The following is a 25,772-nucleotide window of genomic DNA, read 5'->3' as shown; positions in this document are numbered from 1 at the left end:
TGTTAAACAATTTATGTTTCTTTTGAAGACTTTAAACATATTTCTAGAATTCTTACATATGTTAGGAAATATGGTACAAGCTAAAGAAAGCACAGTTACAACAAGACCCCATATCATATTCTTGTGTAATATTTGAACAGGCAAGCTTGACTACCGACCAGTTGTCACAATACACTGTCTATAACATTACCACAAACTCAGGGAGATAGGGATGACATCCATGAAAAAGAATACAACCAGGACAGCAGAATTAAGCCAATAATTAATTTAGCTTTTGTAATATTGTTATACACTAGAGCGGGGGTTCCCAAACCTTTTCACTCAGGCCCCCTCATCACTGGGGAACATGTCTTATGTGTGTTCATGTGATATCTGAACCATCAAATGGGCAAAGCGACAATACAGGACTAAGATCGAATCGTACGACACCGGCTCCGACACTCGTTGGATGTGGCAGGGCTTGCAAACTATTACAGACCTTAAAGGGAAGCACAGCCAAGAGCTGCCCAGTGACATAAGCCTACCAGATGAGCTAAATTACTTCTATGATCACTTCGAGGCAAGTAACACTGAAGCATGCATGAGAGCAACAGCTGTTCTGGACGACTGTGTGATCACGCTCTCCGTAGCCGATAAGAATAAGACCTTTAAACATGTCAACATTCAGAAGGACGCAGGGCCAGACAGATTACCAGGACATGTACTCTGAGCATGTGCTGACCAACTGGAAAGTGTCTTCATTGACATTTTCAACCTCACCCTGTCTGAGTTTGTAATACCAACATGTTTCCCTCAGACCACCATAGTCCCTGTGCTCAAGAACACTAAGGTAAGGATTCCATATCTGTCATGTCATAGAATTGATGTCTTCACTATTATTCCATGTCCGCAAACTTAACATGTGTAAATATTTGTATGAACATAACAAGATTCAACAACTGAGACATAAACTGAACAAGTTCCACAGACATGTGAATAACAGAAATTGAATAATGTGTCCCTGAACAAAGGGGGGGGGCTCAAAATCAAAATTAACAGTTAGTATCTGGTGTGGCCACCAGCTACATTAAGTACTGCAGTGCATCTCCTCCTCATGGACTGCACCAGATTTGCCAGTTCTTGCTGTGAGTTGTTACCCCACTCTTCCACCAAGGCACCTGCAAGTTCCTGGACATTTCTAGGGGGAATGGCCCTAGCCCTCACCCTCCGATCCAACAGGTCCCAGATGTGCTCAATGGGATTGAGATCCGGGCTCTTCGCTGACCATGGCAGAACACTAACATTCCTGTCTTGCAGGAAATCACTCACAGAATGAGCAGTATGGCTGGTGGCATTGTCATGCTGGAGGGTCATGTCACAAATGAGCCTGCAGGAAGGGTACCACATGAGGGAGGAGGATGTCTTCCCTGTAACACACAGTGTTGAGATTGCCTGCAATGACAACAAGCTCATTCTGAGGATGCTGTGGCACACCGCCCCAGACCATGACGGACCCTCCACCTCCAAATCTATCCCACTCCAGAGGATAGGCCTCGGTGTAACGTTCATTCCTTCGACGATAAACGTGAATCCGACCATCACCCCTGAAGAGACAAAATCGCGACTCGTCAGTGAAGAGCACATTTTGCCAGTCCCGACTGGTCCAGCGACGGTGGGTTTCTGCCCATAGGTGACCTTGTTGCCGGTGATGTCTGGTGAGGACCTGCCTTACAACATGCCTACAAGCCCTCAGTCCAGCCTCTCTCAACCTGTTGCGGACAGACTGAGTACTCATGGAGGGATTGTGCATTCCTGGTGTAACTCGGGCAGTTGTTGTTGCCATCCTGTACCTGTCCCGCAGGTGTGATGTTTGGATGTACCAATCCTGTGCAGGTGTTGTTACACGTGGTCTACCATGGCGATGACGAACAGCTGTCCATCATAGCGCTTTCTTAGTCATCTCACAGTATGGACATTGCAATTTATTGCCCTGGCCACATCTGCAGTCGTCATGCCTCCTTGCAGCATGCCTAAGGCACGTTCACGCAGATCCTGGGCATCTTTATTTTGGTGTTTTTCAGAGTCAGTAGAAAGGCCTTTATAGTGTCTTAAGTTTTTTCATAATTGTGACCTTAAATGCCTACCGTCTGTAAGCTCTTACTGTCTTAACGACCGTTTTACAGGTGCATGTTCATTAGTTGTTTATGGTTCATTGAACAAGCATGGGAAACAGTGTTGAAACCCTTTACAATGAAGATCTGTGAAGTTATTTGGATTTTTACGAATTATCTTTGAAAGACAGAGTCCTGAAAAAGGGACGTTTCTTTTTTTGCTGAGTTTATATACTATATACTGCTATATACAGCTATTTTCACTTAGTTCGCCAGCGTAAGCCAAACACCTGAATCTGTCATTAACAACAAATGAGAGGGTCAAAGTTTTTCCACATAATGTCCATGAAAAATTATTTTGACGAAGGCCATTGATGGCAAAACATCATGATTTTAATTAAATTAAATTAAATTTGATTGATTTATTGATTTAGATTTTAGATTTATTGATTTAGATTTTTAGATAAAGTACCAAGATTTTAATTGTGAGCGAGTTGCAACTTTTCCTTCCTAATGTCCTAATTACACATGAACATTGTTAATATATCTTTACGTAAAATAAAGTATATTGCACATTTTAGATGAACAAGAAAAATATGTTGATACACACAAGTGCATCACTAGAATACATTTAGCGTAGGGCAGGAACTTTACGGTTGAACATCTATACAACTTTATTCCGAATCTGAGTGAGTTTCATTCCGTATATGATAAGGTTCACAAGAGGAGGCACAACTAGGAACTCCACTGCCATGATATTCCTCAGGGCCAGCAGGCTGGTGTTCCTGCCATAGCGAGCGTACATCCCATCCAAGGTGATGGATATGGTGAAGTTAGTCAGCGTGATTAGATGAGGTCTGCATGAACTTCCTCCTCTCTGCCCGGGAACGCATAGGAAATCAGGAGGAGTAATGTTTGAGAGACGTGAGAAAACATGGCAATGAAGAAGCAGAGGTTGGTCAGAGTGGTGTCCACACATGAGAGCTTCACGACCGCCCAGTTTGAGCAGTAGAGTTTATTGCCGTAGACGCCACAGAGTGGTAACCCATCCCAATGCTATTTTCCAGCCATGAAAAAAGCCACGTAAGAAAAAGCAGTGTCCATACTTTGAGTGGTCATGATAGAGTGGTATTGTAACAGCTTGCAGATGGCAACATACCTGTCATATGTCATCACTGTCAAGCTGGTGAATTCACAGAAAGCATAGGAGTAGATGACATATCTGGGTCAGGCACCCAATGTACATGAGAGTCAAATAAAAGGTCATAAGCTGAAATGCCATAGATACCATTAATACACAGATTACAGAGGAATAAATACAACATTTTCTACAGAAAAATGTTAACAATCAGTGTCAGATTGACAAAAATGGTAAAGAGGTATAGGATGAGAGTCAATCCGAAGTAAATATGCCACGTTCAGTCCATGCAGCACAAACACTATCCCCTGGGTGGAGTTTAATACCATACTAATTACATCATATCGAGTGGTTCCAATGACACATTTTGACGTGATCCACCCTTGCCTTGTGGCATTCTCCAACAAAGATGGCTGAAAAAACATTACGGTGGAACCAGATGTATATTGTTATAACGTCACAGCGAGACAAGCAAAACATTTACAATTGAGAGGAATATGTTAATGCAGAGACAAGCGTATGTGCATATTGAGGTCATGAATTTATTTTACGAAAATCGCTATTTAGCAAGTTATCCGACTAGCTAACATTAGCCAGTTAGCAAGGATAATTAATTTGTAATTTGTGTTGTTTAATGTTTTAGGGACTCCTGAGAAAACCAGCAAACCAGGCTGTCGTAATGTGAAACAGTGGCTGTAAAGAATCTAGCTAGCTAAAGCATTTACTGAAAATTGAATGTACAATTGTGTAAGCTTGCCTTGCAATGCAGCTGAAGTAACATAGCTAGTTAACTATTTACTTGCTTTTTGTATAGTGGAGGATAAAAATAACTGTGTGCCTATGGATGTGTGGCCAATCTGTGTATGGACCCTAAAACATTAGGTTCTGAACTAATATTCATAACAATCGATGAACCTCAGCTATCATAGTTGTTCTATCAACTTCAAGGCTGAATGACATTAATGAAGCCTATGGATTGAGTAGAATATAATAACTTTATTGTGCCAAGGATGCAAGTCCTACATACACATGTACTGTAGTTATTACCATGCATGAGATACCCACATTGCAGCCTGTACATTGAATATATTCACTGATCATGTACTCTTCCTTGGCAAATAAAGGTGCGGTTCAGGTATGAATCTCTGAGACATTATTTTTCAGTCATATCAAACTCCATTATTTGAATGATGCTGTGTCTGCATGTACAGTGTATGTACAGTGCCTTGCGAAAGTATTCGGCCCCCTTGAACTTTGCGACCTTTTGCCACATTTCAGGCTTCAAACATAAAGATATAAAACTGTATTTTTTTGTGAAGAATCAACAACAAGTGGGACACAATCATGAAGTGGAACGACATTTATTGGATATTTCAAACTTTTTTAATAAATCAAAAACTGAAAAATTGGGCGTGCAAAATTATTCAGCCCCTTTACTTTCAGTGCAGCAAACTCTCTCCAGAAGTTCAGTGAGGATCTCTGAATGATCCAATGTTGACCTAAATGACTGATGATGATAAATACAATCCACCTGTGTGTAATCAAGTCTCCGTATAAATGCACCTGCACTGTGATAGTCTCAGAGGTCCGTCAAAAGCGCAGAGAGCATCATGAAGAACAAGGAACACACCAGGCAGGTCCGAGATACTGTTGTGAAGAAGTTTAAAGCCGGATTTGGATACAAAAGATTTCCCAAGCTTTAAACATCCCAAGGAGCACTGTGCAAGCGATAATATTGAAATGGAAGGAGTATCAGACCACTGCAAATCTACCAAGACCTGGCCGTCCCTCTAAACTTTCAGCTCATACAAGGAGAAGACTGATCAGAGATGCAGCCAAGAGGCCCATGATCACTCTGGATGAACTGCAGAGATCTACAGCTGAGGTGGGAGACTCTGTCCATAGGACAACAATCAGTCGTATATTGCACAAATCTGGCCTTTATGGAAGAGTGGCAAGAAGAAAGCCATTTCTTAAAGATATCCATAAAAAGTGTTGTTTAAAGTTTGCCACAAGCCATCTGGGAGACACACCAAACATGTGGAAGAAGGTGCTCTGGTCAGATGAAACCAAAATTGAACTTTTTGGCAACAATGCAAAACGTTATGTTTGGCGTAAAAGCAACACAGCTGAACACACCATCCCCACTGTCAAACATGGTGGTGGCAGCATCATGGTTTGGGCCTGCTTTTCTTCAGCAGGGACAGGGAAGATGGTTAAAATTGATGGGAAGATGGATGGAGCCAAATACAGGACCATTCTGGAAGAAAACCTGATGGAGTCTGCAAAAGACCTGAGACTGGGACGGAGATTTGTCTTCCAACAAGACAATGATCCAAAACATAAAGCAAAATCTACAATGGAATGGTTCAAAAATAAACATATCCAGGTGTTAGAATGGCCAAGTCAAAGTCCAGACCTGAATCCAATCGAGAATCTGTGGAAAGAACTGAAAACTGCTGTTCACAAATGCTCTCCATCCAACCTCACTGAGCTCGAGCTGTTTTGCAAGGAGGAATGGGAAAAATTGTCAGTCTCTCGATGTGCAAAACTGATAGAGACATACCCCAAGCGACTTACAGCTGTAATCGCAGCAAAAGGTGGCGCTACAAAGTATTAACTTAAGGGGGCTGAATAATTTTGCACGCCCAATTTTTCAGTTTTTGATTTGTTAAAAAAGTTTTAAATATCCAATAAATGTCGTTCCACTTCATGATTGTGTCCCACTTGTTGTTGATTCTTCACAAAAAAATACAGTTTTATATCTTTATGTTTGAAGCCTGAAATGTGGCAAAAGGTCGCAAAGTTCAAGGGGGCCGAATACTTTCGCAAGGCACTGTATGTATTACAATTATAGACTTCAACAGTGTTTACCACTCCTGCTCCTGGGACATCAATGATTACACATTGTAACTATGCAATAGACTAAAAACATGATTGATTTGTAATTCATATATACAGAAAAAAAACTATGCATATCTAACTCACTTCAATTGCATTAATCTGAGGACACAGGATAGTATTTCAATGAGATACTTAAGTTCAACCACTGGAGAATGTGAAACGTTTTATTGAGAGAAGTTCATTATCCAGGTGTTATAAATACATAAATGCATTATAATTATGATAATTGTAATATTATAAATACAAGTTCAATCTGTAATTCAATGCCCATATGGTGTGCATTATAAAACGAGGAAGAAAGACAAGGTGGGGAGAGAGGTGTAGAAGACAGAAAGGGAAAGAGGTAAGAACAGCGGCAGACAGAATATGATTCATGAATTACAGTGCTAGCCTAATATTCTTTCAGTTCATCACAATTGCTGTGTCTCGTAACCAGCCTTGGGCCCCGAAGGTTATCTTAAGAGAGGGTGAGGTGGCGATGACGGGACTGGCTTCCTCTCTCACATCAAAACATACCTGCAGACGAGTGACAGATGGATAGAGAGAGAGCATGAGTAAGCCTTGTTTTTTTTATTGTAATTTATTCTTATTTCAATGTAAAACATCTCTTTAATAATACTTCCTGTTGACCTGACCAAGTGACATCTCACCTATGATCATGCTGTGCCCTCTGTGTCAGGCAGTTCAGATGCGGGAGGGGTTCACCAAAACAGCTGCTATAACCTAGAAGATTTAGGGAGAAGCGGGAGAGGGATGAAGTGAAGAAGAGAGACTGTTATTGTGTGTGTGTGGTCTCACCTGGTGTCCACACTAAGTGGCTATAGAGTACTTTATGCTGAAAAACAGACACATGAGGACATACAATAGAAGATAATGTCAATAGAAGATACTGTATATGACACAGACTCCTATCGGAGTGTACCTGAAACATTTAAATATAGAGGGCTATGTGTCTCACCACTTGGTTATTGCAAGGCTAACCCCCAGGGAACTCATGACTTGGCAGCAACAGATAGTCCAATGAAAATGGCTGTGTTTATGTGGTGTAAATCTGAAAATTAGCAGCTGACATCTTAAGTTTTTTTATTAATGCATGTGAGACAGGTTCCATGTACAACAAGACAGGCGGAGATGGAGAAAAATAACACAGAACAGTTTAATTACCTCTGGTTATGGACACTTTTGCCAGCAATAAAGCTTCCACGGCCTGTTCCTCGGACAGTGAACATCTGGCAATATCAACATTTTCGACCCCTTGGTCAGCTCGCTCTCTGAAAGTAAAGAAAACAGCTTATTTTTTTATTGATATGAAAACAATAACTGAGATATGACTGTTCAATCTAAAGCAGCATATGTCATTTTTAGGATACGTCAATACAGCCCAGTGCTGCTTACCTGAGATGTCATCTTCAATACAGCCCAGTGCTGCTTACCTGAGATGCCATCTTCAATACAGCCCAGTGCTGCTTACCTGAGATGCCATCTTCAATACAGCCCAGTGCTGCCTACCTGAGATGCCATCTTCAATACAGCCCAGTGCTGCTTACCTGAGATGCCATCTTCAATACAGCCCAGTGCTGCTTACCTGAGATGTTATCTTCGTAGGTGTCCGCTTTGACTTCCTTTGTGTCTAAAAAAAGTTGCTTTCAGAACAATTATTTTTGATAGAAAAAAAATAAGGTTTTGACAAAAAGACATAGCATATAACAATTTGCCTGTGAATAACCACATCTTCATGCAAACGTGCTACTGTATGAAGAATTCTTGACGCACAACTGAAGATGCTGCCATATCCTGCCAGCACACCGACATGCGAGCCACTCAGGAGCAGAATGATGACACGTGGAAGAGGGAAAGGAATGAGATGGGAACAGAAATTTGTTGCAAGTTGGGGAGGAGGGCTAATAGCTGAAAAATAGACTATTCAACCTTTACTAAAGAATAGTCTAATAGCCGAGCTAGGTGTGAAACCCCCCCTCCTATCACAGACCAGATTATCCCTAACGACCAAGGGGTAGCTTGCTACTCAATGTAATAAAGTAATTACTTTTCAAACAATGTTATGTTGGCTGACAATTTGTTAGCTACGCTGTCCTTATGAACCACATAGCATATCATTACAGCAGTATATACCGGCATGTTAGCTAGCTACCTAACGTTAGTAGTTATACATCAAACTTGCCAGTATATTAACTATAGGCTTTGACTTTATTATTCTCGTCATTCTTAGCTTAGCTAAATGGTATAGTTTTTGTGCTTTCTCAATGGACATTTGGGTGTTTTCATAAATTCGCTCTGGCTCTCTATAGGCTGGACAGTAGAACGAGGCAAAATTTACCCAAGGCTGAAAAACGGCTTAAGAACGTTTGCTAAACTGGAACACTAGAGCGAGCCCATAGCAACTGAATGGAACCGAACGTTTGCAGAGCCTGTTTTGACTGGAGTGATGCTTAGAATTAAAAATGTATCCCTTTTTATTTTACCACTACAATCTGTTCGTCGTACGAAACTGGAAAAAAACGACTTGTGTAGAAAGTAAACATCCACTCCTCGATGGTGTCGACTGTGCTTGTCTGTGTTCTGAAAAAAATAAAAACTTTGGACTATTTCTGGTCTAGCGATCGATGACAAACGAGCTCGCTGCCCAGACTTACATAATGACAAAGAGGAGATTCCTGATTGAAATGGTGACCGTGTAACAGTTTTGCTTCCATCCCTCTCCTCGCTCCTACCTGGGCTGGAACCAGGGACCCTCTACACACACAGACAACAGCCACCCTCGAAGCTTCATTAACCATCGCTCCACAAATGCCACGGCCCTTACAGAGCAAGGGGAACAACTACTTCAAGGTCTCAGAGTGAGTGATGTCACCGATTGAAACGCTATTAGCGCACACTCTGCTAACTAGCTAGCCATTTCACACCGGTTACACCCAACTTGAAACAAATCAAAATATACACATTGCGAGATATTTGGTGAAATAGACAGACATGCCTATATTTCCACCATAGGAAACAATGGGAAGACCGCAGAGTTCCAATATTATTTTTGTTGTTTACATTTTGTTGTTTACATTTGAACTATAAAACAATGTGAGCAGGTCTCATTGCCAACAATAGCGAAGCAGGCATTGTGACATTGAACAATAAGCTTGGAAGAGAATGTTCGGAAGGCGAGTTGGTGCCACAGTGCTCAGTAGATCTAATAGGAGCTGGCAGTGTGAAAAATAAACTAAAATAAGGCCTGTTTTTTCGTGATTACTTCAAAACGACAGCAAGCACCTGGGAAATATGGTCATATTATGAAACTGGGCTCCACGGCGGATGTAATGAACTCGTTTTTTTATCAGAAAAGAACGTTGTTAAAAATGTCATGTGTCCAGCCTACTATCTACACAGATTTCAGAGCACACTCGTCTGAGTGTACCAGAGCGCAGAATAATTCCTTTATGAGCCCTCAGCACCCGTTGAATATGGCCGGTGTCAGTAAATGGTCAGAGTGGTCTCATTTGTGTCTGGAAGTAGCTAGCCATTGTTAACTTGGGTGCTTGACTTCCGTTGTAAGGCCAGAACACTCAAATCAACCCAACTCCTCTGCTCGAATGTCCAGTATGCGCTCTGAGAGCACAACTGTCTGATTTTACAAACTGACAATATTTCTCTGAATGGAAACACCATAATATTAATCAAATTAATTAAGCCAAATTTCTTAAAATCAATCCCATCTACTATGTTATTACAAAAATGGTTTTAAATTATCTGGTAATGCCAATACGGAAAACACTATCAAGTGCGTCTCAAAGATGCCCACTGGTGGCAAACTAGCAATAACTTGCAGAAACAGAATAAATGGCTGAGAATTAAATGACGTGCCACAGAATGCTGCAGCAGCAGGCAGGGTGTACCGCAGTATGACACAACTTTTAAAGGAGGAACCACTGTACATACTAATATGACCCCACTATGGAAAGGGGAGACTCTCATGAACTCCATGGCGTTCTCTGTTTTGCTCAGTGTCACGGGACTCATCTGAAGGTAACCCATACAAAATAATGGAAGTACGGAGGTAGTTTTGTGCCAACAAAAATAAGGGGTTAAACATGTGTCCAAAAAAACACAAATAGCTATTTTATATCTCCTAGATATATACCTGACACTTCAAAACCTTATTCGTTGTGATTTATTTTTGGATTGTCTTTTTGGACATTTATGAATGTGTTATTAATTGTGTTTTGATGGGCTGTAGTAATAAAGGCCAAATTCTACATTTTATCAAATAATTTGTCAATATTTATTTTTCAAAGATCCTACACTTGTAGTACACAGGCCTGACGGAAACACATGCCTGCAACTTTTTTTTATTTAACCAGGCAAGTCAGTTAAGAACAAATTCTTATTTACAATGACAGCCTGTGGGTTAACTGCCTGTTCAGGGGCAGAACGACAGATTTGTACCTTGTCAGCTCGGGGGTTTGAACTTGCAACGTTCCAGTTACTAGTCTAACGCTCTAACCACTAGGCTACCCTGCCGTACCAACTTGACAGATGGCCACTTGTTTTAGTTTTGCTGGAAATTGCAATCATTTCAAAGACAACTCATTTGGGATTTCAGTGTTTTGAAATGCACTCTATTTATCTGGGAAGTTCTTCAAGGGAAGGTAAAACATTATATGTAATATTGTGTGTTTGAGATATAACATAGTGCATACCACATAGAAAAGGCAGAGACATTGGGATGTTAAGTAACGACTTGGAGGCCTGTTCATTATCCTCATGCCTTAGGGTATGTAGAAGCTGGTCCATTGAGCAGGAAAACATGTGTACTGTATTTGTTTGGCTGTCAGTCTTCAGAAAACAGGTCATTAGTCCACTGTATCTCTTAATTCCCTTGACAACCTTACAGCAACACCTACCTGTGAGATCAGAGAGAATGAAACAACAATAAAGGTAGGCCTTGGTTACCGTCTCTTGTCTCTTGTTAGGCCAGTTGAAGGGTTAGTCCCAGGGAGGTTTACAGTGGCATTACTCTTAATGGCCTCCCTTCAGACTGGTCTGATGTGAATGATGCAACAATATTGAACTGGGCCTAACTAGAAGTTGGCTGCAGCGGAAAGATACCATAAACACATATTGTTGATCATACTATGTTGACCTGTGACCTGAGAGTGAAAATTATGATAAGGTCAAGAATATGTCAAATGGTGTTAGCTTCTCAAGCTTGATCTATCTGCTAGGAGAATAAAAATAAAGACAATTTCAACCAATGTATTAAACTTTGGCTTGAACTGTGTGTCATCAAAAAGCTCTGTCACAAATACGCAACAGGGAAATTGGCATGTTCAGATATCTTGTACGTCAACATATACACCTCAACTATAAAGATTATTAGAATCTATTCTTACACAATAACCATTGCAGTTTTCCTAAATGTAACCAAATCTGGACAAACTGAAGTGATGACAACATGCTTCCCACATGTAGTAACTTAAAAAAATGTTATACTTGCTTGTTAATTTGAGCTGTTCCACAGCAGATTTGATATCGAGTCATATATCACACCAAATTGGGGTGAAACTATCTGTATTTCTTTATTATTTCACCTGCTGTAAATTCAATCAACTATGAAGATAGAACACAAAAGATTGTCATTGCAATACAAAACAAGATATTTGTATATTGTGGACGATACATTTTTTTATTTTACAAATTTTACAGTGGGAGAAAAACAATTAATTAAATATAGTATATATTTTGTTATTAAATGTAAAAAGTGTATTTTGATACATCTGTAGGTGATATAAAGTTATACACTTAATCTTGAGAAAACTAAGGTGTATCAACAATTCAGGACAACTGAAAGCTATGTGACACTCTATTGTTGCAAAACAAACATTGTTGCAAAACAGAGGTAACTACCCCTGGCACTGAAATAAAATAGTTAAAACTAGTTTGAGGTGTCTGTTATTGAATTTTGCACTTCCGTTGAACCCGCTACTGCAACAATGTAGCTCTGTATAGTAGGCTATTTTACATCCTGTTGTGCTAGAAGAAAGAAATCATAACACAACCACTACATCAGAGAGGGAAGGGCCAACAAAGCTACAATCAATGGTTGGCTAGTCAATATGTCAATCCAACTCAAGGTTTGTCCAATAACAAGTGTAAATAATTTGATTTACTGGCTGAAGCTATACATAGCCTACTCTGTGCCATTTCTAAAACAATCATTCATACCACCATAAAACTGTAAAAAAAAAAAAAATACATCATTTCGACTTGTCAGAATATGAATATGTAATATACGTTAATCTTGGATTTCTAAAAATGTAGTGATGTGATATTTCTGTTCGGTATTTCTTATATCTTGTTCATGCACATTATATCTCTCTAAATGTGTAGCCTACATTCAACCATACTACCTACATGCATTTTATTCTTATTGCATCAATGCAACAATGAATTTTCTTCCAAAGTGGTTGTGAATATTCACTTATTTTGAGAGACACACTGAGGAGGCCTGGTCATAAGCACATAGATGCTTAATAATATTTAATAACCTAAAACAAAATGTGTATCTAATGGAACCAGCAGCCAAAGGATGGAATATATTCTGATGTTTTTTGACAGCGCAATGTGAGTTTTTATTAGAGTCATTATAGCAATGTAACGTTATTGATCTGTCAGTTTTCCTATATAATTCCCTACTTTTCACACTGACACTGTATAAACAGCTCTACCAGCTTCACTGTTATAGTGCACAGTCAGTACACAACACTATGCTCATCATGTCTTAGCAGGATCAGACAGCAAGGGAAGGCCAGTCTTTAGAGCGCAGGTGACTTTTGCAGTATATTAATACAATCAGTCAATAGATACAAAGATCCATCTTGAGTTTATGGGTAGGCTACAGTCTGAGATCTGGGAATAATGGTCATTTCAATTATTGAACCATTGATTCTATTCTTGGATAATATAATGTATAAATGTACACCAAAGCAATTCTTTGTCATGCCTCATCTGAGTTGGCTACATTCTGGCAGACTATGTTCTTTTGTCTCAGCATGTCTATAGATTCTCACTTTCCCTGTTTTTGTTTGCTTGGAAATGTTGATATTAAAATAAGAAACTATGTAACCATAGCATGTATAGCAACTAAGAAATGCATTGCCATTAATTGGAAAGTTGGTCATCCTCCCACAATGTCACAATGGATGGCAGAAATGTCAAATTATGTATCACTAGATTTGATTTCCTACTAGATTAAGGGTATACTGTTAACCTTTGATAAGGTCTGGGTTACTTATGGAATGGAATACTGTATGACAAATGGGCGTCTGTAATGAAAATATTTTTTAAAGTCAGTCACAAAATATAGATTTTTTTTACCACGAGACACCTATCTGATTTGCGCCTGTCTCTGTGGATTAATCCATTGAAGAGGCTGCGGGGAGGCCACCATTCAAGAATATGGGGATTGTGGCTCTCTTCCTCCATATTCATTGTTGCATAACTTCATTGTGTGCATTGTTTGCCACCTCTATCAATACCCCATTACAAATATCACCAGTAGGAGCCTACATTTACCGTTAATTCACAATATTTCTAATCTGCAATGTTTATTTGGTTACGGTAATTTACCGTCTCAATGTCGGAGTGGATATTTGTATTGCAGAACTCACAACCTATGCTATATTGTGAGAAACAAGTTTTGGTTCATTTAATTCCATTTATGAGTTTTATCATTTTGTTCATAGTTTTTTGTTTGAAACTCTCCTATCAATGTTTTTATTAAGTAAAGACTCACACCTGATTACGCATATAGAAGTATGACTAATCTACCTGTCCTGTGTGCAAATGTAGGCCTATAAATGTGCCCATTATATATATCCAAACTATTTCTGAATGTCTTATCTCACCACCACTGATGATGAGCTGTGGAGATTCTCAAAGGAATTTTTCTCAACCTCAAACAGCAAGTAAACAAAGTCTGTTATTAGAATCTGTTAAGAAAGACAATAGTTCCACAAAGTTTTTGAACAATGTTTCCAGCTCTCTCCCTTTTGATAAACACTCGGCATGAGAGGTAAAAATGTAATGCTCTGATCCAGTGGAAATGTCATAAAATAACTGACCCAGTTGATAGTTGATACAGTGTTTCGAGATGGTTGCAAACAGGCCATGGATAGCCAATGTGATTTATAGGATATTTAATTGTATGTTCTGCATGCAGGATGCATTGTTTTTATGTGTTGGCTTTATTGTCGGCTATTTTGACATAGTTGACAGTGGCACCAAAAGTTCCTTTTAGATTTGTATCATTTTCATTTATATTTATATTGTAGAATGTAGATTAACAACAGACAATGCTTTTTAGATACAAAGACTATTATAAATTAAATGAAACTGTTCCACGAATATGTCCAGATGAAAATCTTAACTGTCTCGCAGGTTGGTAGAAATGGTAAGATAAATAGGCAACTAGGATGTGAGATGAGGATATGGAGAAATACATGTTTTAAAATTTAGACAAATCGATTGGTCGAAAGAAAAGACTACTCTTGACCAAGGCGCCATTTATCCTTGCTTCTGAGATCAGGAAATCTCCCTGTTGTGTAGGATCACGTAACTAATGTCTCATATCAATGATTTTATGTGCATTACACTTTCTAAAAACTGCTCTTCGAATCTGCTTGAGGTTAAGTCCATATACGAGAGGGTTAAAGACAGGTGGTATAACAAGGAATTGTACAGCCATTGCATTACGCATATTTAGTGTAATATTTACATTATTCCACCCTTGCAACGTGTCAAACAGGGTCACTGTGATGAAAATAAATATCGTTATTAAATGTGGCACACATGTCTGTGTGAACTTAATCCTCCCCTTAGACGACTTTACACAAGTCCTTACAATCTGACAGTAAGAAAATACAATGAAAAGTATCTGTAAAATATGAACCAATATCATACATTTGTTCAAAATCTGGTTGATGGTTATGGGTAAACATGCATGTTTCAGTATAGATGGATTGTCACAGAAGATCTTATCAATGCGAGATCCACACAAAGGAAGTCTGACTGTTAAACTAAGTGCTATTAGTGATATAAATAAAGGATAACACCAAGAAAATAAGAGTAACTTTCTAACAGTTAAAGATGTCACAATGGTATGATATAGTAGTGGTCTACATATTGCCACATACCTGTCGTAAGACATCACCGTTAGAGTAGAAATTTCACACATGACAGATGTGTATATGACATAGGCTTGAGTGAAACATCCACCATAAGATATCACCTGAACATCTGACTGAAGGTCCAGTAACAACTTGGGGTAGAAACCAGCAGTTCCATACAATCCATTGACACATAGACTACACAGAAAGATATACATGGGCTCATGGAGACCTTTCTCCTGAATGACTGTTATGATCAGAGTCAGATTCACAGTGATGATGAGAAGGTATGTGATAAGAGACAAGATAAAATATATTGATTTGTTGTTAAATGTCTCTTGTAAGCCAAAAAGATAAAATAAATTGACTTGGGTTGAGTTCTCCATAGCTTTTGCTAATTTTCTTCCTCTGGTCAATGCAAAAATGCTTAGTCCTTACAAGGATTGAGTGTGTATGGATGTGAATGAATTCAAGAGTGAAGATGAGGATATGGAGAAATATTTAGGCTCAGAAAGCTGTCTCCAGGAAATGTCTTCTTGCTTGAGAGAGGGATTCTGCTCCAATAACTTGTCCTTCTGGCCTCTAAATATATCATAGTGTATGATCACATGGGATTGTAGTTTCAGTGTCAACATGTAACTACTCCATAGAGATGGAACTATATTGAGTTTATGACAAGCAACTCATTTGATTCTATTTACTCTATTTATGTATTAACCCAGCAAACAGGGGATGTCTTGAGGTCATTATGCAATGTTCCCATTAGGTCCATTTCAGGCAGAGTTTAGCAAACTCCACCAAGGGGTGCACAAGCATTATTTTGCCATAGCACTACATAGCTTATTCAGATAATAAAAGCTTGATGATTATTTGATTATTTGAATCAGCTGTGTAGTGCTAGGGCAAAAAACAAAACGTGCACCCCTTGGTGTCCCCATGTTAAAGTTTGGGAAATGCCGCTTTAAGGGTTTCAGCGAGATGTTATCCCACTGATGTTCTGAGAACATTGTAGGAACATTAAAACATGACATTAACATTGGGACCATAAGAGGGCGTCTGGTCGCAGTATAATGTTAGTATAACGCTAGGTAAGATGGCGCTGGAGCAGAAGGCAGATGTTTTACGTACCCCCAACCGATTGTGTTTTTTGTTGGTTTAGCTGCATTGTTTGTAACTTATTTTTTTACTCATTTTGTACATAATGTTGATAACTCACCACGGACTAGCAGAAACCTTTTTCATCTTTCACAACTCTGACGAGCCCGAGGCGGAGGATATATGGCTCGCTCGGGAACAGGCCCCGAGCCCCATGATCTGCGTGAAAAGGAGATGGAGAAAGAGAGGCACAGAGAGCGGGCTGCCTGCTGAGAAGTCGAAACCCCCACTTCCCTCAATTCTGCTAGCAAATGTGCAATCTTTGGTCAATAAAATTGACGAGTTACGTGGAATATTAAACTGCCAACGGGACATTAAAAACTGTAACATCTTATGCTTCACTGAGTCGTGGCTGAACAATGATAACATACAGCTGGCTGGTTATACGATGTACCGGCAGGATAGAACAGCGACGTCTGGACGTCGGGTAAGAAAAGGGGTGGCGGTCTATGTATTTTTGTAAACAACAGCTGGTGCATGGTATCTAAGGAAGTCTCGAGCTGTTGCTTTCCTGAGGTATAGTTTCTCATGATAAGCTGCAGACCACACTACCTACCGAGAGAGTTTTCATCTGTATTCTTTGTAGCTGTTTACATACCACCACAGTCAGAGACTGGCACTAAGATAGCATTGAATGAGCTGTATTCCACCATAAGCAAACAAGAAAACATTCACCCAGAGAAGGCGCTCCTAGTAGCCGGGGACTTAAATGGAAACTTAAATCAGTTTTACCTATTTTCTATCAGCATGTTAAATGTGTATCCAGAGGGAAAATAACTCTGGACCACCTATACTCCATCCACAGAGATGCATACAAAGCTCTCCCTCGCCCTCCATTTGGCAAATCTGACCATAATTCCATCCTCCTGATTCCTGCTAGCACCAGTGACTAGATCAATAAAAAAAGTGGGCAGATGAAGCAGATGCTAAGCTACAGGACTGTTTTCTTAGCACAGACTGGAATATATTCCGTGACTCCTCCAATGGCATTGAGTGATCACATCTGTCATTGGCTTCATCAATAAGTGCATGGATGACATTAAAGGTGATATAAATAAATAATAAATAAAGGTGAAATATTTATTTATTTATTTTTAAACATTGTCCCCACCAGAAGCCTTGGATTACAGGCAGCATCTGCACTGAGCTAAAGACTAGAGCTGCCACTTTCAAGGAGAGGGACTCTAACCCGAAAGCTTAAAAGAAATCCCGCTATGCCCTCCGACGAACCATCAAACAGGCAAAGCGTCAATGCAGGACTAAAATCGAGTCATACTACACCGGCTGACGCTCATCTTATGTGGCAGGGCTTGCAAATCATTACAGACTACAAAGGGAAGCACAACCGGGAGCAGCCCAGTGACACGAGTCTACCAGATGAGCTAAACTACTTCTGTGCTCGCTTTGAGGCAAATAACAATGAAACATGCACGAGAGCACCAGCTGTACCGGAAGACCGTGTGATCACACTCTCCGCAGCCGATGTGAGTAAGACCTTTAGACAGGTCAACATTTACAAGGCCGTAGGTCCCGACGGATTACCAGTATGTGTACTGCGAGCATGCGCTGACCAACTAGCAGGTGTCATCACTGACATTTTCAATTGTCCGAGTCTGTAATACCAACATGTTTTAAGCAGACCATCATAGTGCCTGTGCCCAAGGACACTAAGGTAACCTGCTAAATGACTACTGACCTGTAGCACTCACATCTGTAGCCATGAAGTGCTTTGAAAGGCCGGTCATGGCTCACATAAACACCACCATCCCAGAAACCCTAGAACCACTCCAATTTGCATACCGCCCCAACAGATCCACAGATGATGCAATCTCCATTGCACTCCACACTGCCCTTTCCCACCTGGATAAAAGGAACACCTATGTGAGAACGCTATTCATTGACTACAGCTCAGCGTTCAACAGCAAGCTCATCAATAAGTTCAGGACCCTGGGACTAAACACCTCCCTCTTCAACTGGATCCTGGAATTCCTGACGGTAAGGGTAGGTAACAACACATCCGCCACGCTGATCCTCAACACAGGGGCCCCTCAGGGGTGCGTGACCAGCCCCCTCCTGTACTCCCTGTTCACTCATGACTGTGGTTGTCCCATCTAGCTATTTTAAGATGAATACACTAACTGTAAGTCGCTCTCGATACGAGTGTCTGCTAAACTACTCAAATGTAAATGTGTATCTGGTACTCCAATTTCTCAATAATAACAGAGTAAGATGTCCAAATCAGGCAACAGGTCCCTCTTGTTATTATCAAGGAATTATCTGGGATTTGTTAGGAGAGAATAAGCAATCCATATTAGACAACAAGTTTCTCTTGTGTCCCTGGTAGTTGCCTTTCTGGTATGACTCTTATGATTTCTTAGGAATACCAAAGCTGTTAATCTGTCAGATAGCTGGCACACAGATATCATAGATATCATAGAACAGTTACATAGAACAGTTGTCCCTCAGAAAACATGACATGCATCCAGATCTCAGGCAGAATTTAGTTTGAGATCTGTATTTCCTTAGATTTCTCTCTCAAACTGTCAAACAATCCCCAAGCTGTACCCTACAGGGCTTATTTTCCATAAACAAACTATGTAAGGGTGCCAGTTGGGCTATAACGTAGGCTTACTTTTTACACATTTACATCTAGTGTATCGATTCAGACAGTTTAGCATTTTTAGATTTGTTACATACTTAGATACAGCAGCCTCTGGCAAAACTGTACATTTAAGTAAGGAATTCAAACTTAGCAACTTCTGTTGTTTTTATTTAAATAATAATTTAGTACATTTGTAAAGTGCTTTTCAGTATAACACTGTAATCTCAAAGTGCATGAAATAAAAAATGTACTAAAACATTAGTACAAAACATATGTACTGTAACCAAATCATGAAAGCAACAATCAAAGTCTAGGAGGAAAGGAAGGTTTATAGAGATGAGTCTTAAGGCCTGCTTTAAAGGCCCCAACAGTCTGAGCAGCCCTGAGATTGTCAGGAAGGGAAGTCCAAAGGTGTGTTGCGTGGGAGCAAAATAAACGTTCCACCACTGTGTTAATACAGTGGCACTTCTGGCATGGAGCAGCTTGGCGTGGCTTAAATGTAGGGTACTTGGAGGTTCATAGGGGAAGAGTAGGTCTTACAGGTAGGCGGGTCCGATTCCATTCAGGGATTTGTAGACAAGGAAGTGCATTTTAAAGTAAATTCTTTGAGAGACAGATAATCAATGGAGATCAGAAAGTGAATAAAAGGTCAATGACAATATTATGCAAATCAGCAAATGTTTTACAAGTCTGAATTTCACCATCCTCACCCCCATTCATTATTGCACCTATAAGTAAACACACAAGTCAATATAACAAAAAACGAACCATCAGGACAGGAAAGGTCACACTAATGTTTAGCTTATGTTTTAGGGTACAGACCTACAGGTAGTATGTATTTACAAGCCTGTCTGATTTTAGCCATCCTAACTCCATACACAATAGGATTTAAAAGTGGCTGGCACATCATAACTGATAAAATAGTGTGAAGTACAGTTGGAACATTTTTCATAGACCTATCAAATCTAACCTGGAGCAGAGTTAAGAAACAACAGAAAGTGAAGTTGAGCAGCAAGGCCAGATGAGGAATTCAGGTGCTGAAAGCTTTCTGTCTGGTCTCGATGAACACATAGCAATTAAAGGGATCGCGACAGTCAAAACAATACCACAGAGTCCATAGATCTTATTAACTGTCGTGTCTGAAGTTGAACAGGCAAGTTTTACTACCAGGTAGTTGTCACAATACCCTTTTGTCTATGACGTTAACACACAATCCCAAACGAATGGTTAAAGACAGTGTTTTGATGCTTTTAGCAAAAGAGTACAACCATATTACACAAATTAAAATACACACCCTGCTGGGTGTCATGATGTTGTTATACTGTAGCGGATAACATATAGCAAGGTACCTGTCATAGGATATCGGCTGCTAAATTGCTGAATTCAATAGTTCCATACGTGTATATGCAAAATATCTGTAGGTAACAGTAACCAGTGGAAACTGTATGGTCATCTGAAACCAAATAAATCATGAGAGCAGGAAACAAACCAGTGCTACCATACAAGTAATTTACAAACAAACTGCACAGAAACAGATACATGGGTTCATGAAGGCTCCTCTCCATACATATTACCACAATAAGCACTGTGTTCGCAAAAACGATGGAGACGTATAAGACAGTTATTATAATGATATACAAGTACTTTAGTTGTCCACTGTCACTATATCCAGCTAGTATAAATTATGCAAATTGTGTTGAGTTCTCCATTTTCCTAATAGTACCGATAAAAGTATATAAAAATAAATACCGGATTTAAGTCTAGATCACCTGATATCTTTCTCCAGACTGCCGTTGTGTGGACATAGGTCTACTGTATGTTCTGTGTCAGTGGGCTATTCCACACTAAAGTACTGTCACATCCCTGACCTTTTATATCTTTTAAAGGAAGAAAAAACCCAGTATACAGCAGTGTGTTTACTTAAACTCCAATGACACGAAGAATTCAATTGTCATGGAGTTCATCAGGAAGAATCTGTGGATAGATTCAGCATTCGAACAAAACTGAAGTGGGAACCATCGCATTTAACCATAGCAAGGTGACTGGGATTATGATCGAATACAAACAGTGTAGTTATTCTTTCCGTATATCAAGCAACAGGCAAATCGTCAGTACAGAGACAAAGTCGCAATTCAATGGCTCAATAGCTCAGATGTATGAGGCAGGGTCTACAGACAATCATGGATTGCAAAGGGACAACCAGCTACGTCGCGGACACCGACATCTTGCTCCCGGACAAGCTGAACACCTTCTTCACCCGCTTTGAGGATAACACAGTGCCACCAACGTGGCCCGCTCCCAAGGACTGTGGGCTCTCATTCTCCATGGCCGACATGAGTAAGACATTTAAGCATGTTAATTCTCTCAAGGCAGCCCGGCCGGCCCAGGCGCACAGACCAGCTGACTGGAGTGTTTACGGACATATTCAATCTCTCCCTATCCCAGTCTACTGTCCACACTTGCTTCAAGATGTCCACCATTGTTCCTGTACCAAAGGAAGGTGACTGAACTAAATGACTATCGCCCCGTAGCACCCACTTCTGTCATCATGAAGTGCTTTGAGATTCTAGTTAATGATAATATCACCTCTTCCTTACCTGACACCCTATACACATTTCAATTTGCATACCTCCCCAATAGATCCAGAAATTATGCAATCACCATCACACTGCACACTGCCATATCCCATCTGGACAAGAGGAATACCTATGTAAGAATGCTGTTCATTGACAATAGCTCAGCCTTCAACACCATAGTACCCTCCATGCTCAACATTAAGCTTGCAGCCCTGGGTCTGAACCCCACCCTGTGTAACTGGGTCCTGCACTTCCTGACGGGACGTCCCCAGGTGGTGAAGGTAGGAAACAACACCTCCACTTTGCTGATCCTCAACACAGGGGCCCCACAAGGGTGCGTGATCAGCCCCCTCCTGTACTCCCTGTTCACCCATGAGACTGCCTATAGGGAGGAGGTGAGGGCCCTGGAAGAGTGGTGCCATGGAAATAACCTCTTCCTCAACATCAACAAAACTAAGGAGCTCATTGTGGACTTCAGGAAACTGCAGAAGGAGCATGCCCCTATCCACATCGACTGCACCGCAGTGGAGAAGGTGAAAAACTTAAAGTTCCTCGTCGTTCACATCACTGACAATCTGAAATGGTCCACCCACACAGACAGTGTGGTGAAGAAACCGCATCAGGACTTTTGCTTGGCTCCTAAGACATTCACACGTTTTTACAGATCCACAATTGAAAGTATCCTGTCGAGCTGTATCACTGCCTGGTATGGCAATTGCATCACCTGCAACCGCAGGGCTCACCAGAGGGTGGTGCTGTCTGCCCAACTCATTTATATATTTACAGTTGAAGTCAGAAGTTTACATACACTGAGGTTGGAGTCATTAAAACTTGTTTTTCAACCACTCCAAAAATGTATTCTAAACAAACTATAGTTTTGGCAAGTCGGTTAGAGTCAACTAAGTTGACTGGGCCTTTAAACAGCTTGGACATTTTCAGAAAATGATGTCATGGCTTTAGAAGATTTTGATAGGCTAATTGACATCATTTGAGTCAATTGGAGGTATACCTGTGGATGTGTTTCAAGGCCTACTTTCAAACTCAGTGCCTCTTTACTTGATATCATAGGAAAATCTAAAGAAATCAGCCAAGACCTCAGAAAAAAATGGTAGAGCTCCACAAGTCTGGTTCATCCTTGCGAGCAATTTCCAAACACCTGAAGGTACCACGTTCATCTGTACAAACAATAGTATGCAAGTATAAACATCATGGGACCATGGGACCACACAGCCGTCATACTGAGAGATGAACGTACTTTGGTGCGAAAAGTGCAAATCAATCTCAGAACAACAGCAAAGGACCTTGTGAAGATGCTGGAGGAAACATGTACAAAAACATCTATATCCACAGTAAAATGACATAACCTGAAAGGGCGCTCAGCAAGGAAGAAGCCACTGCTCCAAAACCGCCATAAAAAATCCAGACTGTGGATTGCAACTGCACATGGGGACAAAGATCGTACTTTCTGGAGAAATGTCCTCTGTTCTGATGAAACAAAAATAGAACTGTTTGGCCCTAATGACCGTCGTTATGTTTGGAGGAAAAAGGGGGAGGCTTGCAAGCCGAAGATCACCATCTCAACCGTGAAGCACGGGGGTAGCAGGATCATGTTCTGGGGGTGCTTTGCTGCAGGAAGGACTGGTGCACTTCACAAAATAGATGGCGTCATGAGGATGGACAATTATGTGGATATATTGAAGCAACATCTCAAGACATCAGTTAAAGTTAAAGCTTGGTCGCAAATGGGTCTTCCAAAAGGACAATGACCCCAAGCATACTTCCAAAGTTGTGGCAAAATGGCTTAAGGATAACAAAGTCAAGGTATTGGAGTGGTCATCACAAAGCCCTGACCTCAATCCTATGGAACATTTGTGGGAAAAACTGAAAAAGCGTGTGTGAGCAAGGAAGCCTACAAACATGACTCAGTTACACCAGCTCTGTAAGGAGGAATGTGCCAAAATTCACCCAACTTATTGTGTGGATGCTTGTGGAAGGCTACCTGAAATGTCTGACCCAAGTTAAACAATTTAAAGGCAGTGTCTGTAAATTTCTGACCCACTGGGAATGTGATGAAAGAAATAAAAGCTGAAATAAATCATTCTCTCTACTATTATTCTGACATTTCACATTCTTAAAATAAAGTGGTGATCCTAACTGACCTAAGACTGGGAATTTTTACTAGGATTAAATGTCAGGAATTGTGAAAATCTGAGTTTAAATGTATTTGGCTAAGGTGTACGTACACTCCCGACTTCAACTGTATATACAGTGGCAAGAAAAAGTATGTGAACCATATGGACTTACCTGGATTTCTGCATAGGTTCGTCGTAAAATTTGATCTGATCTTCATCTAAGTCAAAACAATTGACAAACACATTGTGCTTAAACTAATAACGCAAAAAATATTGTATTTTTCTTGTCTATAGTGAATATGTCATTTAAATGTTCACAGCGTAGGTTGGAAAAAAGTATGTGAACCCCTAGGCTAATGACTTCTCCAAAAGCTAATTGAACTCAGGAGTCAGCTAACCTGGAGTCCAATCAATGACACGAGATTAGAGATGTTGGTTAGAGCTGCCTTGCCCTATAAAAAAACTCACAAAATTGAGTTTTCTATTCACAAGAAGCCTTGTCTGACATGCCTCAAACTAAGAGATCTCAGAATACTTAAGATTAGGAATTGTTGACTTGCATAAAGCTGGAAAGGGTTCCCAAAGTATCTCTAAAAGCCTTAATATTCATCAGTCTACGGTAAGAGAAATTGTCTATAAATGGAGAAAGTTCAGCACTGTTGCTACTCTCCCTAGGAGTGGCTCCCCTGCAAAGATGACTGGAAGAGCACAGCACAGAATGCTCAATGAGGTTAAGAAGAATCATGGAGTGTCAGCTAACGACTTACAGAAATCTCTGAAACATGCTAACATTGCTGTTGATGAATCTACAAAATATGAAACACAAAAAAATAATGGGTTCATGGGACTACACCACAGAATAAGCCACTGCTGTCCCCCAAAAATATTGAATTACATCTGGAGTTCTCAAAAGAGTCCCTGGATGTTTCACAGCGCTACTGGCAAAATATTCTGTGGACAGATGAAACTTAGTTGTGTTGTTTGGAGGGAACACACAACACTATATGTGTAGAAAAAAATCACAGCACATCAACATCAAAACCTGATCTCAACTGTAAAGTATGGTGGAGGGAGCATCATGGTTTGGGGCTGCTTTGCTGCCTCAGGTTCTGGACAGCCTGTTATCATTGACTAAAAAAGTTTATCGAGACATTTTGCAGGAGAATGTTAGGCTACCTGTCCACCAATTGAAGCTCAACAAAAGTAGGGTGAATGCAACAGGACAACAACCCAAAACACAGAATGCCTTCAACAGAAGAAAGATATGCTTTCTGGAGTGGCCCAGTCAGAGTCCTGACCTAAACCCGATTGAGATGCTGTGGCATGACCTCAAGAGAGACATCCCAAGAATATTGCTAAATTGAAACTGTTTTGTAAAGAGGAATGCTCCTAATTCCTCCTGACCGTTGTGCCGGTCTGAACTGCAAATACAGAAAATGTTTGGTTGAGGTCAACCAGATCGAATGAGGTGCCCAAACTAAACTGCCTGTTACCCAGGCCCAGATGCTAGGATATGCATATAATTGCGTCCCACCTGGCCAAAAGCCAGGGAAAATGCAGAGCGTGAAATTCAAATAAAATACTATAAAACTCAAACTTTCATTAAATCACACATGTAAGACACCAAGTTAAAGCTACACTCGTTGTGAATCCAGCCGGCATGTCAGATTTCAAAAAGGCTTTTCGGCGAAAGCATCTGATGATAGCACAACAGTAAACAATGAGAGAGCAGCATATTTCAACCCTGCAGGCGCGACACAAAATGCAGAAATAAAATATAAATCATGCCTTACCTTTGACAAGCTTCTTTTGTTGGCACTCCAATATGTCCCATAAACATCACAAATTGTCCCTTTGTTTGATTAATTCCGTCCATATATATCCAAAATGTCAATTTATTTGGCACATTTGATCCAGAAAAACACTAGTTCCAACTTGACCAACATCATTACAAAATATCTCAAAAGTTACCTGTAAACTTTGCCAAAACATTTCAAAC

The 25,772-nt window shown here is 40.2% G+C and overlaps 1 protein-coding gene and 2 pseudogenes across 1 annotated transcript; all 3 read right to left on the bottom strand.

The window, feature by feature from the left end:
- Positions 1–2,754: 2,754 nt before the first annotated feature.
- Positions 2,755–3,496, bottom strand: LOC110507099 (annotated as a pseudogene).
- Positions 3,497–6,816: 3,320 nt separating this feature from the next.
- LOC118944640 (olfactory receptor 4N5-like) lies at positions 6,817–15,694 on the bottom strand. Its single transcript, XM_036964633.1, has 2 exons — positions 15,143–15,694; positions 6,817–6,855 (listed from the first exon to the last, which is right to left on the bottom strand). The coding sequence occupies exons 1-2, from the start codon at positions 15,692–15,694 to the stop codon at positions 6,817–6,819; spliced, it is 591 nt and encodes a 196-aa protein (XP_036820528.1).
- An 836-nt stretch (positions 15,695–16,530) lies between these two features.
- LOC118944639 lies at positions 16,531–21,831 on the bottom strand (annotated as a pseudogene).
- Positions 21,832–25,772: the final 3,941 nt, after the last annotated feature.

The sequence above is a fragment of the Oncorhynchus mykiss genome, chromosome 27 (genome assembly GCF_013265735.2).
Source record: "Oncorhynchus mykiss isolate Arlee chromosome 27, USDA_OmykA_1.1, whole genome shotgun sequence".
Classification (NCBI taxonomy): Eukaryota; Metazoa; Chordata; class Actinopteri; order Salmoniformes; family Salmonidae; genus Oncorhynchus; species Oncorhynchus mykiss.
Note: the sequence above shows the minus strand (reverse complement) of the source record. Positions and strands in the feature narration are given on the sequence as shown.

Coding starts and splice junctions, on each gene's coding strand:
- LOC118944640 (XM_036964633.1), bottom strand. CDS start 15,694: ATGGAGAACTCAACCCAAGTCAATTTATTTTATCTTTTTGGCTTACAA. Junction 6,856..15,142: donor ATCCATCTATACTGAAACAT/GCATGTTTACCC, acceptor TAAATCTTCTAG/GTTATAGCAGCTGTTTTGGT.